The sequence below is a fragment of the Plectropomus leopardus genome, chromosome 16, assembly GCF_026936395.1.
Source record: "Plectropomus leopardus strain MGB_pleo_1.0 chromosome 16, ASM2693639v1, whole genome shotgun sequence".
NCBI classification, from domain to species: domain Eukaryota; kingdom Metazoa; phylum Chordata; class Actinopteri; order Perciformes; family Serranidae; genus Plectropomus; species Plectropomus leopardus.
Window position 1 is genome coordinate 10,873,156 of NC_142191.1, and position 20,710 is coordinate 10,893,865.

Genomic DNA, 20,710 nt, shown 5'->3' on the forward strand with positions numbered 1-20,710 from the left:
TTCACAAGCATTTTAAATCAACATCTAAGTGGCTGCAATCACTTTTTATATTTTTCAAAAAATACTTCTCAATGAGAAACTGCACGTAGTACACTAAACATAAAACTTTTAGGACAGAAAGGACAGAAAGGACAGTTTTTCTTTTTTGCTCAACAGCTTTTGATCAGTGTGTCATTTTAAGGACTACGGCAAAGAATACCACATTTAGGGATGCAAAATAATATTGGTAGATCATCGGTATCAGCAGATAATGGCTTTAAATGATATACCTGCATCAGCTGAAAAATTGACTGTCTCAGGGAGAACATCATCCAAGACTGGTAAAATGGGATGAATTTTACAGTTTTGTTTAGAATTTGTCACATAAAAATAAATATAGCATGTTTAACATGTGACCTTGGTTAAAGTAGGTTTTTTTGCCCAGTGAGTGTGTACATTTTGAGAAGCATTGTATTTTATGTCTGCATCTGTGGGCCGTCACGATAAGAGCAGGCGTAACATGTTAATTCCGCTACAAGAGAGGTATGATGTCACTACCCTGAATTAACAAGAAAAAAAGGGGATTTTCATGCAGAGGACATCCCAAACAAGCACACTAATTGATTTCACATTATCACTTTTGTAGACCAAATAAAAGTTTGGCAATTTGAGTTTGAATAGTGTTAAAAAAAATTGTGAGTGGAGGAAAATGTAACAAAACAGCCCACTAAATTTACGACAAAAATGTTTACCTCAGTATGAAGTGTGAGAGACAAGAGCTGCCTACAGGAAGCCTCTAAAAGCAACCGACTCTCCTAATTTACAGTAGTTTTGATCTTCTCACCATCCCTCGAGGGCTCAGACAGTATCTTGGAAGATAAGAGAGTGGAATAGCCACAGCAGCCAGGGGTTAAACCCTGCCACTTCCTGAATGGACAGGAAACAGGAAGTGTGAGTCAGCATTCCTGAAATGCCACACAGCTAGAATGTCCTCACACGCTGAATCGGTGGAGGTCTTTACATTTTTGATATGTTCAAAAACATCTGTTTGGTATTTGGTGGTTGAGAGACATTCTGGTTTTTTTTCTGTTATGGCTGAAAAAGCCCCTTTAAAAACTGTAAGAGAGACTTTTTATTTTCATTTTTTTTTTTTACATTATCTAATATAACATCTACAGCAAATAAGATCAGAAAAAAACATTTATCAACTCTCATATATCAATAGGAAACACAAATGCTGATGCACCATCATCACTTTAAGTGTTATCTGCCATAAGTCTACAGACATTATTACTCATATCGATTATTATTAGCAAGTGACTTCATGTTTATGTGCAACTGGCCAGCTTTCCTGTTGTATCATCAAAACAGCCTGTGGAAGGTTGGAAAGGTTGTTATTTGAATGAGCTCAGACCTTTTTTATTTTAAAAAATAAACTTTGGAGAGTCTCCAGCTGACAACAATAGGAGACTACTGTATCAGCAGCATCTTACATTAATTCCAATAAATATACGCCAATATCAGATGGCTGCAACACTGGCAGTCTGCACAATATAAATCTTTTTTTATGAATGCAAGCAAAGACAGTTTTATGGCAGTTTGGACTGTTTAACTCCTGTGGTGTCTTGGATGCCTATCTTCATCAACTATGGAAATTGACAATTCCACACAGTCATGTGCTTACTTTTCTTTGCTTGATAATACATATCAAAACATAAAAATCCATACATGTTAGTAGAGTCTGACATGTAAAATGCAGGAAGTTATAATCATTACTATACTTCTATCATCCTGCAGAGGTCAGTGTCACACTGTTTCACATTATATACGCTGCTGTAAACTGCAAAGGGACTGTTGTGCCACTGATGATGTATGAGGACAGTAGAGCACTGGTCAGTTTCAGTTCAGAGTATTTCTGCAGGGACTGAGAAAAGTCAGATTTCCTTTATTCCAAACTTTCTGTAAATTTATACTTCCAATTGTATATCCTAAATCATGTTGTTTTTTTTTTTCAATTTTATGCATGATGTTAAATGAAGGGAAAGAGAAAGAGAGAGAGAGAGAATGACATGCAACTAATTTGCATCCCAGAGCAGATGCAGATCATTTGAGTTTCCCTTATGACCCTGACACGTGAAACCAACAACTGGTCAAAGTAAGGTCATAGGTCATAGATGAGCGTCTGTCATGCTACACTGTAAGAAACAGCTGTAAAAACACAGCAAAATTCTAACATGTAACTGACATTTTTCCTAACTTTAGTAAAACATTGCAAATCGTGACGCTTTTTTGACCCCAAAACAACACCATAACAGTAGGCTGCTGGAGTATTTTGCATCTTACCAGAAGTTAGCCTTAATGCAGGGACAGAAGTGACAAGTAACCAACATTAATCATCATATCGCCTGCATGTTAGCTACAGCATTGCACTGTAAATCTCTCATTCTACTGTTGAATACTAGAGTACATTTTAACAGTTATATGCTGTTGACGTAAATTATGGAATTGTTACTGTAAAATAACTATAGGATACTGGCAACTACAGCTGCTAGTAGTTTACCGTACTTCTATTAGAAAATTTGTTACAGTGTTGGCGATATGTTCCACATCATTGGCATGAGGCAGCCCATGTTGGCTTTTTCTTAACTGGCTTAGCCTGTTGAGTGAAATCACTCTGATTGGCTGTTCAGCTCCGTGGATAAGAAGAGAAACGGAAGTGAGAAGAGTAAACAAACAACTAATGCCAGAAGGGTGTGAGATCGAGACAAACTTGTCATATTAAGTAAGATTATTATTTTAAGTAAGAGAATTTTTTTAGCCATGGGGCTGTTAAGTAGAAATGGTTCGGAATTATTTGTGAAATTTGTGTTAGTTTGCATCATTAACACAGACTGTATATAAAAATGGAGAGCATGACAGTTTCCCCCCAAAGTGCAGCTTTTTAATCTGATCTGAATTTGATCGCCCCCTGGTGTCTGACTGCAGTATAAGCCATAAAGCCCCCATGTTAGTAAATGGGACATAGGCCAAACTAAAAACTCACAGTACATGCCAATTACATTTTTTCCAAAGATGGTTTCTGTCACTGAAGGTAGTTCTCATCACCCTGTTTGTTCAAGTGTTTGTTTTTATGATAAGTTTGGTTTTAATCAGTTATTAAATTCTACAAAAAGGGGATTACTGCCATGATTGACAGCTGTGACAGCCAATTCATGCACTTGCATTCAATGGAGCTGCTCATGATTGGTCAGACAGGTTTTTTGGCGGGAAGTCTCCCACCATGAATATCGCTACTGTGCAGACTGCGGCTCTCAATGACATCATCAGCTCAAGATGGCAGCGGCCGTATCCCTGATATTTTGGCCTCACTTAACCGTAGCGGGGTCAAGTGAGGGCATGTGGTCCATCTTTGTATACAGTCTATATTTGTTAATGTGATAACTGGCTAACTAGCATCATGAATCTGTCCTGTCAGTCGTCCAGTTTTACTTTTTTAATGAGAAATACAGATTACTGGTATGGAGAGTTATTTCTTCTCTTATAGGTGCAGAATGTATCTGCTAGTTAGGCACTGGCTGTAGTCTTAGCGGTGTGTTCAGGAGCTAAAACACAGACAGTCCGCCTTCATTGCCATGTGTTTTTAAATATAAGTTTGGTGTCTGAGCTATACAGTGTTTTCATTTACTACTGAGCAAGACTGCAAAATTATCCTTGACAGATGGGAAATAAATCTTCAAAACACACTGCAAACCCTCAAACAGGCACTGCGTACATATTTTTTAGACACAACTCATAAATCATATTTCAGATGACCATCAAACCATCTGCTGTGTGCAATAGTGTCCAACGGTGTCCATGCTCACATTTCCTATCCTATCCTAGATGGTGGTCTGAGTCATCACAGCTGTGGCCTCTAACTACTGGGCCACCCTGCAAGGCACTGATCCTATCACTGTTATCTGTATTCATTTCATCTTTAGCTGCCTGATTGTCTTTGCATCTAAACCCACAAGTGTTTTTTGGGACTGGAAGACATTTGAGATGAGAATATTTTAATTTGAAATTCAGTTAACCTGGAAGGCTCAAAAGAAATAATTATTATTCTATTCTTTTTTTTTATTATTGTAGAATGACTGCATTTCCTTGCTTGTCACATCTTCATTAATTCATACATTTTTATTTGCTCTGCAGTTTATCTCTGGCAGCATAACTTAATGTAACAAGGGGGTTCTCTATCTGCTAAGAATCCATCTGTTAAGCATAAGGTGAAATATTTTTCATCCAGTTCAAAACACTGTATATGTTATGGGACACAGCTAATATTTGTTCATTGTTTCCAAAAGCTACTCCACAGACGCAGCTCATAATAACATCAGTCTGTCAACTGATGAACTGAAGGAACTACCATTAATCACGTCTCACACTGCACAGCATGATTGATAAGCAGCAACACCTTGAAATGAGCCATTATGTTAACACAAGAAGACAAGACATGTGGGGTAAAGGTTGGGAGGCCTAATCACCTTCTCCCCTCCTTCTGTTCGTCACTGCTGCCTTAGAGGAATAATGACGGGAAACGGCGGCTCACACACAGATTGATGAGTGATCCCCGCAGAAGGCAACACATCATTAGCATCTTCTGACAGTAACCCCATGCCCTCCCCTGGGATAAAGACGAGCACGTCGTCCACAGATGAAAAGAGATGTGCTTTCATCTTGCAATAATGTTGCTGATTTCAATGGCGTTCAGTTGGGATTATACTCCTCATAAACATGTTTTCTCTCCCGGGCTTTGATGTCATTAAATTAATGGAGTCCATCAATCAAGAGTGTTTGGTCCAATAGATGTGAGGGCTCTTGAAACCGTGACGGAAGATGTCCACAAAACATTTTGCAAAATGAGCATTTGTAACATAACACTGAGAGAAGGATGGAGAGGGAAACTAAGGCTTGTAAACTGCACACAATGTCAAAGTTTCACATACATTTAATTTATTTCTTAAATTCGTTTGCATACAACAAATTTATACTATTTCTTGATTTGTTCTTGAATTTAGACTTTGGAATGCCTAATAATAAACTACATACCTGAACTACCTTTATGGGCTCCTTTCCTTCAAAGATGTATTTTTTTCCTGTATCTTTTTATATTAACAACCTTTTTTTTAACTCTTTTTAAATGTGTCAAAACTAGCTTCAAACTCATGCTTTAAGCTAGTCTTGATGATTGCAATTTTATCAATAGCAATCTACGCATATTATTAAATTCAATGAGAGTTTTTAAAATCCAAGGGATGGAAGGCTTTTTTTCTATCCTTAGATACAATTAAAGTATTTGATGACGTGCCCTGGCAGAACTTACTTCAAATCTTTTAATGGTTCAAATCTGGTTCCAATTTCTTAAAATAGTTCAGGCTATTGTCATGCACTGTTTGAACATGCACCTGCAAAAGGTAATGCGCCACAACCCATGTAATTATGAGCCAGTAATTTGCGTATAACCCATGTAATCAGGAAGACTGCAAGCACTAATGCACAGGAGTAAATAAGTGTAAAGACAGAAAATGTGCATTAAAAGACACAGATGGGGGTGGTGTATGGGTCAAACAACAAAAGACTTTCGCCCAAGAGGCCAAAGTTTGAAATCAATTACCTTAAGGAACATTCTCACCATGTGTCTTTTGCTAAACCTAAACAAAGAAAAGTTATGTGCCTAAACCTAACCTTCATAACTTTACATTAAGTAAAAAACTTTACAATAAGTACATGGTAAGTGCTTTCACACTACATGCCACATTCACCCATTCACACACACATTCATACACTGGTGGCTGAGGCTATCATACATGGTACCACCATTCATATGCATTCACAGTCAGATGACGCAGTATTGGGAGCAATTTGAGGTACAGTATCTTGCCCAAGCATACTTTGACATGTTGACTGGATAAGCCGGGGATTGAACCCCTAACCTTCCAATTAGAGGACAACCCACTCTACCTCTGGGCAACATGACGTCATTCGTGGCACACTAATTTACTGGAAATCATACAGTTTTATGTGAATTTTCGGAAGACACAAACTGTTATATGGGGAAATGTTAAATAGATCTAACTACTTCATTTTAATCCGCTGGCTTTGGTCGAAGTCAGTAGTTATGTATTTGGAGAGTTTACCTTGAAACTTGGTTTTTAGAGATTTCCACTGTTACCCGTACTATCTCCATCAGTATCGAGCCTCTGGCCTAACTCATCTGCGATGACAGCAATAATAAGGGCATCACTATCGGTAGAGAGGGACAAAATTTATCAATATACGCTGATGATGTGTTGCTCTCCTTAACAGAATCTGCAACAACAATACATTATCAAAAATAACTTATTTTCCAATATAGATATTATTCAGGATATTAAGTTAGAATGAATGAGACAAAACAATATCTGTTGCCCAAATTCCAAATTAAGTTTTAAAGGGACTAAGTATGGCTTTAGATACTGAGATATTTCTGTCCCCTTATCTAAAGAAAAATTATGCAAAGCAAACATGGAAACAGCTCTCTTCATGGTTTCAAGTGTGTGCTACAAAAAGGCTATTGTTTTAGGGTATTACAGGTTTATGTGGTAAGAGTAGAAGACTTAAATACTGAAACATCACTGTAAAGCCATTTACAACCTCAGTACAGTACTGTACAGAGGATTTATTTAGGAAATAATAAATCTCTTTGATTGGTGTGTATAGTCACCCATAGTTTCTTAAAGTTGCTGATTTTTCTGTATTAGCAGTGTATGAAATGACTGCAGTGTGTGTAAAGTAAAAGGTGTAAAACATAGTGACCAAGACAATTATAACCCAGCACTACAACTACATTTTAGCATTGATGCAACTTGACTTTTTTTGAATCACACTCACCGCTCTCAGACACGACATGCAGCTGTTTTCAGCTAAAAATAAAAGAGCTCTGATAGATCCACTGTACACTTCCTGTCAAGCACCAAATGGCAGATAAACAAAGTTAGCAACTTGCTGTCTTCACTGTAGACAGTGAAGCATTAAATTTCTTAAGAGCCTCCATATGAGTTGGCGGGGAGCAAAAAACAGAGATAAAAAGGGAGAGTGAATATTGGAATTACTATATATTTGTCTTTGCTTTGGCCAAAAAATCTTTTATTGCTCCTAGTGGCAATAGGAAGATTGCCAGGTTAGTGTCGGCCCTTATAACATCATATTTCATATAGATTTGCCCACTGACAAACCAGATTAGACAAATGCTTCAGGCTTTAACTCAAGTAAACCTGCAAATCAGAAGATCTCGAATGGATTTAGTGAATCCACTGTCTACCGCTGGCATACAGAAACATATAACATGTATTTCCTTATCATTTGGAGTGGAAAACACAACATACAACATAAAATTATGCAGACATAAAGAGAAAAGAGAGCGACATCTTTACTTGGCTCATTTTGTATAGATCTATATAATAGACTGATTATATTAGCTATTTTCTTACAAAAATGAGGTCTTGTTCGGAGGCCGTTCATGCTAATGGACTTTTCTTTGTCGAAGCCAAGGCAAAAGAAATCTGCAAACGGGGCACAATTTATGGAGGCCCGCTACCTTTCGTTGGACTTATTGGGAAAGATTTAGGAAACCATCTACTAGATTGATATTTCCTCTTGATATATGATTCTATGTCAGTTCATTTACTGTAGGAAAGCCTTGAGGTAGCAGGAACCCCACCATCCCCCAAAATGTATCTAGTAATTGACCATCGTGGTTATGTTCAATGATGAGTCAAGGGCACCGGTAACTACAGGGAAATTTAATTATATGTGTGCTGGTGCAGTAAAAAAGAATTCAAGGATACTGCTGGCCTCCGCATTGTGGGTTGAAATGTGACCATACAATATTCTCTTAGACCTTCTGTCTCCACTGTGGAGCATTAAAGGATGAAATGATCCGATTAGTTTTAAAAGAATATGAAGAATCAGACTAATCAATGAATTCTGGTATTAGTACAAGCATCAATCTCTCAGCTAAATCAACTCCATACAACCACATAAACCTTTCACTGGACAGTAAAAGGCTACATATCACACAGCTGCAGGCTTACGTAACACATGGTACCGTGTGTCATGGGTGTGTGTGTGTCTTTTGTTAGCTCACCAACTAGACAGCTCATCATCCCTGATCAGTATGCAGCGCCATGCTCCTGCCCATTTTTAAGATCCCTGCTGTCACCATCTCCCTTCTCGTCGAGGTTTGTGTAGCAAATGTCAACATAAATATTCATATATGTGGCTTTGACCTTGGAGGCTGTCTCTTCGCACTGCACTTTCTCTCTGCCTGGTTAACATTCAATATCAAAAAGCAGGAAATCAAGAATAATAAAGTGAAAAAGAGGAGGTGAGATGTTTTGTCAACATGTGATGTGGAGTTTCTCAGAATGATGTGTTATTTTGTGACTTCTTTTTGTCTTTCGCATTTACAATTTATTTTGCATTAAATATAATAGGTGTACAGTATAATGAAAAAGGTATAGACAATGCTATTATCCTATCATGCTATTTTACTTGAAGGTATACGAAGCAGGATTTCCCTAAAACAACGTAGAGACTGAAACAAAAGCAATCCCTCTCAATTATCACTTTTAAAAGTGTGTGGCCGTGTATTTATCTGCAGACACTCTGCCTGTATTTTCTTATTATGCCTCTATGACAGCTATAGCCATAGCCAAAAGCATTACGTTTTTGAGTTGTCTGTCCATCCATCCAATTGTTTTGAACTTGATATCTCAAAAATGCTTTGAAGGATTTTTTTTTTAATTTTGGCACAAACTCCCACTTGGACTTAATGATGAAGTGATTAGATTTTGGTTGTCAAAGGTCCAAGGTCATGGTCGATGTGACCTCTCAAAACATGTTTTTGGCCATAATTCAAGAATTCTTACAATAACCAGGACAAAATTTCACATCAATGTCCCATAGGGTGTAATAATGAAGTCATAACATTTTATATCCAAAAGACCAAAGGTCATCTTCACTGTGACATCATAATGGTCTGCAAAAATGCTTTTCTAGCCATTATTAAGCATCATATATTGGGAACAGAAGGGAAGAGATTTGATCAGATACTGAGTTGGTGACATTAAACTTGGGTGTCCACCTTGAAACTGTGCTGATTGTATGAATCCGCTGCATGTCAGGGGGGAAGATGAATGTAAAGCATCTGTGTTTTTACAGATATTGATGTAAACTGTAAGAAAAACTTGACTGGTGCACAGAGGCAACCGCAGGGCAGTAATTCGAGTTTTTCTTTATTTTGCTGCATTCAAGATGCAGGCACAGCACACAGATTAGGTTGGCACTTTATCAAAAGGTAGTGACCAGGTGCCATGCATCCAAGAGCAAGCTGCAAAAATTGCAGACAAAGTGTTGAAAAATATAGCAAATATAGTGAAAAAGCAGAAAAAGCTGGTGTTGGCTTTCACTTTCAATTTTACTGTTGTTGTTTAGAAACAGTTGCTGACAATTCCTAAGCAGTATACCTTTAAAGGACCTGTATACGACATTCAGAGCACACCTATCTGTGAGTTTACATGGACATGGATAACCTGTTTATGATAGGAATTTTTTGAGCATCCCATTCATGTGTTTAAGCATGTCATATTCTGTTTATGAGAAACCTGAATATGCTTGCTGAAGTGCTCTGAAGGAAACTGGGGTGTATACAAGAAATATAAACAACCTGATTTCTCTGTGCTCATGTAAACAACTTATAGAGGTTTGCCAATATATTAATGCCCTGAATGTTGTATACCACTCCTTTAATGGTGACTAATATGTAACCGCTTTACCTCGGAGCCGGAAAACTCTTTGGACTTTGGAAGTTGTCATCCAGCATAATGTTTCCAATCTTACACTGTAAGAACCTGAGAGTCGTCAAGAGGATGGAAAAATTAACTATAAACACTCAAAGTCTGCGGTCACTTATTAAATCCCTGCCATTTCTCTGCCGTCTCATTACTTATAAAGTTCTTTTACTGGGCACTGAACACCAAGCAATTAACATTTTGAGGCTGTCCTCCTGCCAGGTGAAGTTATTTGGGGTATTTTTAACCCTGTCCTCATGAGATTGGGTTGGAAAGTTTTGAAATTAAATGATGATGAAGGAATAAAGAAAAAAATGTGACGTAAAGCTGGGGAGCGGGGATGAATAGGGTTCAAAACCCGGAAGGCTTTTAAAGGTGACCCTTTGTCTTTTAAAAGGTCTTCTGCACATTCAATTGCTTAATTTATTCATTAAAAATGAGCTGTTTAAGACACCACCTGCAAAAGCAAATTCCGTGTTGCAGTCCAGTGATGGGAAGATGTTACATTAATTTATGTCTACAGTGGCCTAAACATGTTTTTAACCTCACAGGTTCACTATATCTTTCATGCAGAACAAATTGTGACAGCATCTCTTTTTATATGATCAACAATGGTAAATAAAAGTAGTATAAAATCAATATTCTTCCTGTTACCTGCAGTGCTATTTATTAATCTAGACTGTTTTGGTGTGAGTTGCCAAGTGTTGGAGATATCAGCTGTAGAGATGGCCATTGCTTTTTAAATGTAGCTGTACACATGTTTTATTGATCTATGGAACTGATGCCTAATTTTATGTGAGTGTAATGGGTGTGAATTCTTTTTCATTTTGCTGGAGCCCCCTACCAAAGGCAATTTTCTGTCACTATGTGATAGACAATAAAGTTTTTTGAATCTTTGAATCTTCTTTCTATTACAATGGAACTTGATGCCACTTGACTTGTGGTGCTCAAGGGCCAAATAACTACGTTTTAAAAACTAAATAGCAATGTGTCTTTCCAGATCTAATGTCCTCGTTACTCAAGATAATCCATGGACCTTGTTGTGTGCAGACTCACCTTCACCTGTCAACCATATCACCACGCAGAGGGACCTACCACCACTGAGCTGGCTAACGTCACAGTCCAGCCAAGAATGACACCATTAATAATATATCTCATGCTACCACGAGCACGAGTCTCTCATCCATGAGTAGATGCACACTTCCTTCTGCATGCTGATACAGTAGGCAGGTGTAAAAAGCAAATACTTCCTACATAAAACTGCTCACAACAAGATCAACCAGGTTATGATTTCTGAAAAGAAACATTAATGTTTAGTTTTCAAATTTTTTGGGTGGTGCTTTGAGCAATCTAGATTGATAAACAGCATTACAGGTTGGGAAAAAATATGTATTGCTGATTTGGGGTTGAACTGTCACCTTTAATTTAACACATTTAGAGGGGAAACCTAAGATTATCAGATGGAGCTATGGGGAGAAAAAAAGCTGGTTAAAAAAACCTTTTATTGTTTTTAATAAAGGTATTAAATCACAGCTAAAAGGGGATAACATTGTTCTCACACTTAATACCACATTAGACATATCTGTACTTTGGAAATTGTGTGGTTATATTTCTGTGTATGGGTCGGGAAGTATTTTTTATGTGTATTTGTGGATGTATCTTTGGGGATGTATTTGTGATATTTGTGGATGTATTTCGTGCATGGATTTACTAATGCTCTTTTTGGGTGTCTGTGTACGTGTTTGTGAATGTATTTTCTGTTTTTTTAAATATTCTATTCCTCCTTTGAAAAAAAGCCCTCTGTGGACAGGTGTTGTACATTAGCGCTACTGTGATCAACTATAACTATAACTGTAACTACTATACCTTTAACTAGAACTGTAACTATAGAAGAAATAAACACCAAATGTTTAAGGATTTACTGAGCTACTCCGTCATTACACAGATTCAGTTTTCCTTAAAAAAATCACGTGCACATATACCTGCACTCATGTACAAACAATAAATGTCTCTTGATGCTGAGGTGATGGCAAACTGACACTATGAGAGACCTCCACCATGCTTATTTGTCTTGTAGTTGACAGCAAGAAGATATACACTAACAAACTGCTGGCATTTCTGTATGCAAATCTGTAAATACAAAATGTGCTGCAAACACAGGAAGGCAACATCTGACATCTGGAAAGATGTCACGTCGGTTCCAGGAAAAACAGACCGAGCACAACCTTTAACAACTGGTGTCCCTAATTGTTTGATTTTTAATAATATAGTGCCACACTTTTTCCGTCAGTGTATTATAAAGAAATTGTCTGCTTCAATATTCCAAAACCTTCAGGCGTGTATATGTTTTTCTGTGATTGCAACTCTAATACAATATCACACAAATCATCAGTCACAAATGGCCCTCCTACAGACAGTGGAAATCTATTCATTATGTGTCTTTTTGCACAAAGCTTAAATTCATTTAGCAGGACTCTGCTGTTGTTTTTACAAATTACATATAAAACAAAGGAATACTCTCCCTCATGCAGCAAACAGCCGAGAAACAGCTACTGGTGCAATTATGTTGAAAACAAACAACTCAATCCAAAATTAGAATGAAGCCAAATTGAAGTGCAGGACGTGTTGAGTGCTGCTGCACAAAACTAAAAAGCCATATGCCTGAAAACAGCTTGTATCGTTTCAGCTCCATTGTAAGCTGTTCATTGGATTCCTTATAGCACACTTTTCAGTGCGATTGAGCTTTTGTTATTTTTCCAACATTCTCTCATTTCTTTTTAATGTTCCTGTAAATCATTCCTAATATATCTCCCGCTTTGATCAATTGTGGAATATTTCCACTTAGGCTATATGAATTACCTTTATATGCCTTTTTTGAAAACTTCCAATAATATGAGGTATTAAAAACTCAACCTTTAATTCACACATAATTCTATAGACTACAGCAGCTCCTGCATCTGAATGCTGCCTTTAATTTTGATGAAGGTGAACTCTGATGTAACTAAAGAGTAAGTTATCATAGGGCTGAAAGACTTATTTTGATTCAGAAACATGTGGCAAACTACAATAACCAGCTCATAGTTGGATGCCCCCCTAAAAAACTGAAATTGCAGTTACATCCACGTCTGTGAAAAATGACACACAGAAGAGTTATACAATTGGCACTGTTTCAAGGTGAACACCTTAGATTAATGTCAGTTGTCACTAGTTCAGTATCTGACCAGATGTCTTCTCTTCTGTTTTTGAGTTATGATATTGAGTGATGTCAAGGTGAAGCTGACTTTTGGGGCTTTTATGCCTTTAATGTATAGGAAAGCTTTAGTGTGAAAGGGGGAGAGTGAGGGGTGGCAACATGCAGCAAAGGGCTGAGACCAGAATCGAATCCGCAGTCGCTTTGGCAAGGATACAACCTCTGTACATGGGGCACCTGCTCTAGCCACTAAGCCACTCGATGCCCCGACCTTTGACCTTTTGGATACAAACTGTCAGCACTTCATCAGTATATCCTATTACAAATTTGTGTGAATTTCTTTCAAATTTAGCATACTAATTCTTGAGTTATGGCCAAAAACATGTTTTGTGAAGTTGTGTAAGTTCATTTTTACTCCCTCAAGGCGTTCTTGAGATATGGTGTTCATGTGAATGAGAGGGATGTAAGGTCACAGTGACTTTTGGCCACCAAAAAATATTGTTAAGTCCAAGTGAATGTTTGTGCCAAAAATTCCCTTGTACTGAGATATTACGTTCACAAGAATGAGACAGGTGGGGTAACAGTGACCTTAAACTATGACCACAAACCACCATCAGTTTATCACTGAGTCCAAGTGGACGTTTGTGCCAAATTTAAAGAAATTCCCTCAAATTGTTCTTGAGATATTGTGTTAATGAGAATGGGATGTATGGACAACCCGAAAACATAATGCCTCCGGCTAGGGCTATTGCTAATGTAGAGGCATAAAAAGTGAAACAGAAAGATGTTCTATTCATTCTTGCTCAATGTGTTGATTAATTTGAAAAAAAAAGGAGTCTGATGCCTTTTTTCAAGGTGATATAGTTGCTAATGTATACTTAGGAAGTTGTTTTTTTAACTTCAGCCAGAGAGGTTTTATAAAAACTTACAAGTCAGCAACTCCTTGTTACAACAGATTTGTGTCCTCTTATACTCTTGGCTGTACACACGTGAACCAGTTATTAAGTATTAAGTGATTTATATAAATAATAAAGTAACTAATCCTGCCAAGACTTTGCATTAAATCTGGCTCATGTTACTGTTAAAGACTGTAAGGCTAAGGCTGCATCACTCTGTGGTTCTGCCTAATTTGGGATACAAAACTGGCCATCATCTTACAGGACCGAAAAGAGACTGCAAGAGGATTTTTTTAGGAGTAAAAAACAGAAATCCCCTGCAAAGTAGAGGCATAATTCTAACTATATGTGAGCCAAGAACTCTCTCTCTCTCTCTGAATATTACCACAATTCATTCCAAAGGATATAACTAGAATTAAGATACAATCACATATCAATATTACTTCATTATGAATTTCACATGCACATTGAAGAAATTATTAGTCCATGATCAGTCTTTATTTCAATTGATGGCTCTTTTTTTTGCAAAATAATTGTTTAACTGTAACTAAGATCCTCAAACTGTAGGATGACATTTACCCCAAGAGAATTCAAGGGATTTGTATTACAGATGAGCTCAAAAATAACTGGAAGAAAGTTAAAGGTCTAGTGTGTAGGGTTTAGGGGATATATTAGCAGAAATGGAATACAATATATTATATTACTGTAGAACAAGCTGTTTACACGTTGGTAGGAAATGTCCTCATTCATGATATCCACCCAGAACAGACAATCCAGACACAGGCTTTAGACAGGCCCATTCATATTTTTGTGGTTTTGCATCGACCATCGTAGCTAGCAGTGCCTCTGTGATGAGCAGCATTGCAAAAACACCACTTTTTTTCATTGTATAACCATGCCATTCAGTGTTTTTGGCAGTTAAAATCTCCAGGTCTCTTTGTTTTTTGAATATTTCAGCTGCCAGTAAAAATGGCAATGAATGAATACTGAAAGAATCCTGACCAAGAATTCAAGCTTGGCACATGGAATAAGTTTCAGCTGGTTGCGATCTGCAATTCTCACCACTAGATGTCACTAAATCCTACACACTGCTCCTTTAAGTTTGGTATGCAAAGGTTTAAAGAAAAATAACTGTATATTCACTGCAGCCTCATTCTTAGCATTTACAACAAAAATATTTTAAAGTTTGAACACCCTAAACAGCTAAAAACTTCTAAACTAAGTACTCTCAAAATCCATTTAAATTGTAGTGTTAATTTCACTTGCCATATGCCTCCCTCTATGGTATCTTATCTCTATAACCAATGTTTAGACTGATGTAATAAATAAATAATAAATAATCACGTCGGTGATTAATAAAAAAATAAATATCTTGAGACCATTATGTAGTTAGCGTTACGGTAGTTTAGTTTAAGGTTCTTGGTTAGTCTTAGGGGTTTTGTAGGTTGGAGATGTTACTGTGCAATCCATGTACTTTCTTTTTCTTTTCTTAAACAGACGGTGCATTAGTAAATATATTGCAAAAACTATTTCCTCTTTGACTGGGTCCCCGTTCTCAAGTTATACATAGCTTAGTAGGGTGTCCCTTTTCACGTCTTAATTATGTCTCATGAATTGTACTTGTATCTTTTAACCTTTTCTTTTTTGTCAATAAAATTTTACCTTGAATTTGATTCCCATAACTAACGCTATATAATATATTGCCTTTTCATAGAAAGCACAAAAGAACACGGTCTATACATTGAGTGTTTCAGTGTCTCATATTGAGATAAATGCCAAAGAAATGTCAGCTATACAAATAGACAGCTGTCATGGTAACTCCAATATCTAATATCTGGCTTAAATGCTTTTTACAAAGCCTTTGTCTGCTCCGGCTCACAGAGGACTGGTGAGCACACAGAAACCATGGCAACGCCTCAGAGAGGGGGGAAACAATCTTTTCCTGACCACTAAAAGGTTTTGAGTGGTTAATTTAGCAGACAAAAATGAAATAAAGTTTTGAAAGGGGCAACATACACTTCTGTGTTACGAGTTATTTTCACTCCTTTTATTGCAGTTATAAAATTTGCATGATGTGTTTTTTTATATCCTCTCATCCTCTGATTTAGAATTCTCCCGTAACATTTGATGACTTTTTTCATGGTGCTGTGAGTAAAGACTGCAGTAGCCTGCATGTGCTGGCAGATTCCCTATAGACAAGCAATTTGATGTGGAACGCTTGTCCCATGAGGCAGTGCACTCAGCTTATCAACATGATTCATCTCTGTGATAACACCGTGTGTTTTAGGTGGGGCTGCGCAGTATATGATGGGTGAGCAGCACAGCGACCTGCTGCTGTTTGTGGATACAGAACATAAGGGGGGGCTGGCTGGACATAAAACACTTCATGCTTATTACATTTCTCACCACAGGTTTAGTGAATGAAGTGCAGCAGTGCTACAGCGTGTGTAACGATAGAAAATACTTGTCTCAAGGAAGGGGCTGTTTGTTATTTATGAGAGGGCAGGAGTGGTGCAGAAAGAGCTGAGGCATGTCAAATAATTTTTTAGGCACTTGGGAGGAACTTGTGTTTTTTTTAAATATAATTTTGGCTCAGGGGAGGGACATACGACTTTAAATGACTGTGTACTGTATTTATTTTACTGCCGATTTTTAAAGAAAACATGCCATGTTTAAACATGCCATGTTTTGTTTAAAAATGCCAGATTTACAGCATTTATCACAGCTACAAACTGTAAAAACAGAACTAATAGTTGAATTTTCAAATTCCCAACTGTCCTTGAACACATTATGCATTCCCATCTTACTCAGAAAAAAATAGCCAAATCTAAGCTTAAAATAGTTATACATCCATACTCACTTTATTCTACATATCTCATTTATAACCAAAAATAAACTGTTTACAGTGTCACAAGAGTGAAAAACCAAAGCTTTTCTCAACTCCAGGACTTCATCTTCAACTTTTCGCTTAGTAGCATAAAAGAATAAGTTTTTAAATCTATCAACTAATTTATGGTGGAGGTAGGGTCATACATTTTCCCCCAGTCACTCTGGGAAGCTCAAGAGAAAAAAAAAACAAAGACAACAACAACAACAACAAACAGCCACCTCCATTCTCTGATAAATAAACAACAGTCCCTAGTGTCTCTTAAATGTCCCCGTTATTCAAGGCAACATGGAAACACTCTATAATATCAACACTCCACACCTTGTAAATATTAGCTCCTGCTATTTGCTGATGAAATACTAAAGCAGCACTGGCTTCAGTGTGAAGTAGCTCAGGTAGGCGTTCGGCCGCTGCTGACACGTGGAACATTAATCATGCTTTGCTGCGCGTGCACTTGAGCTGAAACGCTAGAAACCCAAAGGTCTCATTCATAGGCTACTTTAGGGGCTACACCGGAAAAAGGACTGCAGGAATAGACCAATCCCGCGTGCGTGAATAACCAGCCTGAGCTGCGGAGCGCGAGGGCAGTCTGAAAACTTAGGCGCTGTCTATGGTGCTGAATCGCCCCGCGGCGTCCCCTCAGTCTGTGAGGGGACCGACGAGCCTGTGAGCGTCATCTTTTCCCACGATCTGTTCATACCTGAGCTCTCTCTCGATGAATGATGGAAGTCTACAGTTTCCAGATTTAACTCGGACACCACCACCATGAAGGACTTGTGGATTTAAATGAAGAATCCGCCTCGGCTCGACAAAATGTTCTCGTCATTTATCACATACTTTCACTGGTTATCTATTTACTGACCAGCGCGAGCTCGATTCAGCCAGAAACGTTCCATTCATTCATCATGTTACAACAATGAACTGCTGTGATTTTGTTGCCCTTCAAGCATAGGAGATTTACGTTTTTAATCAAAGAGGAGCAACGATACCCACGGAGACATGGCTCGTCTGCTTGTTTTGGTCAACTCCGTTGTCCTGTTGCTTTTTGGCAGCGACATGTTCTTGGTAGGAGCAAGTAAGTATGAGCCTCTATGGCAGAGGAGTCAAATCAATTATTGTGCACTTTGCCTTGTAAAATGCGCCATTAGCCAAAGTATTGCAAAGCTGCAGCTGTGTTTGTGAGAGTCTAAAGAGGCTTTCGTTGTATTTTAATTAGCACCCGATGATGCAATTAATGTCACCATCCAATCAAATATGAAACGATATCTAAAATGTGTTTTGTATGCTCAAATCTACTGTAGTTTATCCATTAACATTGATTAAAACACATATAGAGGTTGCAAGCATGTTTAGGTACAATATGGGCTGTTATGCCTTTCTTTACTTTCTATGAATTATTTCTAAAAAAAAAAACACCAATAGAATAAAACAACATAGTTATAACAATAATAATAATAATAATGACATGTTGTTAAAATATAATTTGTGTTTTTATATTAAAATTCATAACTTTATAATAACCTTAAGAATAACCTTGAAAATTTGCCCTACTTATGCATCCAATAAAACACACATTTTTCTTATACTATTTATAAATAAATAAATAGTCACTTAAGGACTCAAGGAATTTTGTTCTTTGTTCTTCTTTTATCTTATCGGCTTTGAATTGTTGTTGTGGTTTTTAATTTGTAATTTTTGTAATTTTATAGGAGCTACTAGATACAAGAATTTCCCAGTGAGGATGAATGAAGTAGTATCTATCTATCTATCTCTTGTAAAGCACTTTTTTGTTTGACAAAGGAAAGATAATTCCATTCTTAAATTATGGCACTATTAGACAATCTGCAAATGTGTAAAAGCTCTCACAGTGTGCCAACATATATATGTGCATTTACTTTTCTATAATAATGTGCCATAGAAACACCAGTTGCAGAGCTGTCTTTAGATCAAACATGAGACAAATTTCTTAATTGTAGGTGGTCCCATACATTTACAGCTTGAATAAATACCAAACATAATTATTTTTGCATTCTTTCCACTGCAAGCTCATCCTCAGACTTACTGTTTATGAATCTTTTCTATTTCTGTGACAGAAATCTTCTGTCTGCCTCTGCATGCGTGCATCTACAGTATCTCTGCCTCTTTATCTACCTGTCTACCTCTATCACTTCCTCCCTCGCCTCTCAAGGGAGCAGAGTCTTACATGTGATAGCGCCTTGAGAAAATCAGATTGGCACTTCACTGTTTTTTTTTCTGTGGGTGTGTGCACTGTCTGTCTGAATGATAGAAATATTCAGAGCTTTTGTCATGTTCTGCACTGACATGTGAAACACAAGAGCATCTCTGATCTCAGTGGAGTTCTGCACAGGGCTGTCAAGAGCAGGAAAAGCCACGATTAAAATAATAAACATAACACTAAGAAATATGAATTTGGCCACAGCAATGAGCTTCAAAGTAAGTGAAAAGAAATGTTGAATTTATTACTGACAGCCCCTTGCGTGGTTTGATACTATGGGATTCATAGTGACATTCAGGGAAAGCTCTAAATTAATTGTGAGCTTCTGAGGTTCACATGAGGTTGTACATGAAATTTTCAACAAAGCAGGCAAAGGGCGCATTTCAGTGAAGCTTCTCTTAGATAATGCAATGAATGGAAGTTGCTTTAATATGTTGAAAGTCATAGTAAGATTATTAAAATTTGTTGCATGCTTTTCAACATGACATTTGGTCTAGATAATCATGTTTTAAAGGCAGCATCAAGCTTCCAATATCTAAATGTAATAAGGAAAAATTCAACCCAGTCCCCAGAAAAAAATTTTTGCATTGTGTGATTCTGCAAACCGTGGATACTTGCCTATGTACGTTATTATGTAGCGAATGCATTGGAATGCAAAGTTTCTTTCTGTTTTAAAAATACTGTCGTTAATGTATGATGAAATTTAAGCACAAACAATATTTGGTGGTGGTTCAGAAAAAAATCATGTTTTGGCTTGATATACCTGCTTTTCATGGCAGTTTCCCAGCTAAAAAAGCTGTGATGTCTTGGTTTTAAAAAAAAAAAATGACAAAATGCTTTTTGTAGCACTTTTCCTGGTAGAAAAACGGTGACATGTCACTGGAAAGAACCCACATTTGATGTCTAAAAAGCCACTGGTAACACAGCGTCAAGTTTCATGCCTTAAAAGCCACTTTCAAAACAGCAACATGTCACCAAAAACACCAACATTTGGTGCCTGAAAAGCCACTCAAAACACAGTAATGGGTTGCTAAAAATATCCCACATTTGGTGCCTTAGAAGCTTCTTGTAAAACAGCAACAATTTGTTAAAAAGGTGTGTAAAAAGCTGCTGGAACAACAGTGGCAGGTTGCTAAAAAAAAAAAAACATTTTTTGCCAAAAAGCTGCTGAGAAAATAGTGAGGGTCATTAAAAACACTGACGTTTGGTGCCTGAAAAAAACACTAGAAAAACAGCAATGGGGCACTACCAACCAATGTTTGGTGCCTAAGAAGCCGCTGGCAACATGGAAACAGGTCACTAAAACACAGCTGGTTTTGTTGTTTGTGGGTCTCGAACATTAATCTGCAGTTTTCTTATGCTTGGCAAGCATAGCGCCTAAATGTCATGCCATCTACCACCCCCTTCACCTCCAGATAACAAAGCAGCTCATATACTACACCACTTCATAAATGTTGATATGATACATATAAAACCTATTTGTGGTTTGCAGGAAGGTAGGCCTACGATGCCAACATTTTCTTAAAGCATCTAAACTAGAAAAAACCCAGTATCATGCAATCTTCCTTAGTCAAAACCCACTCTAGTTGCTTAATTTTTCTTGGTCCAACCTAATAAGAAAAACTTGAATGTGGATAACAACATTCACATTCA

At 37.4% G+C, this 20,710-nt stretch overlaps 2 protein-coding genes across 2 annotated transcripts in view; one reads left to right on the forward strand and one right to left on the reverse strand.

Annotated features, from left to right (window-relative positions):
- Positions 1 to 478: 478 nt before the first annotated feature.
- Positions 479 to 20,710, reverse strand: part of LOC121955790 (low density lipoprotein receptor adapter protein 1) — a 117,890-nt gene continuing 97,658 nt past the window's right edge. The window contains exon 10 of the mRNA XM_088089523.1: positions 479 to 906. Within this exon, the coding sequence (XP_087945649.1) occupies positions 795 to 906 (112 nt within the window). The 3' untranslated portion in view covers positions 479 to 794. The remainder of the gene's footprint in view (positions 907 to 20,710) is intronic.
- Positions 17,232 to 20,710, forward strand: part of fndc4a (fibronectin type III domain containing 4a) — a 30,964-nt gene continuing 27,485 nt past the window's right edge. Inside the window, exon 1 of the mRNA XM_042503776.2 lies at positions 17,232 to 17,896. Coding sequence (XP_042359710.1) covers positions 17,821 to 17,896 — 76 coding nt within the window. The 5' untranslated portion in view covers positions 17,232 to 17,820. The remainder of the gene's footprint in view (positions 17,897 to 20,710) is intronic.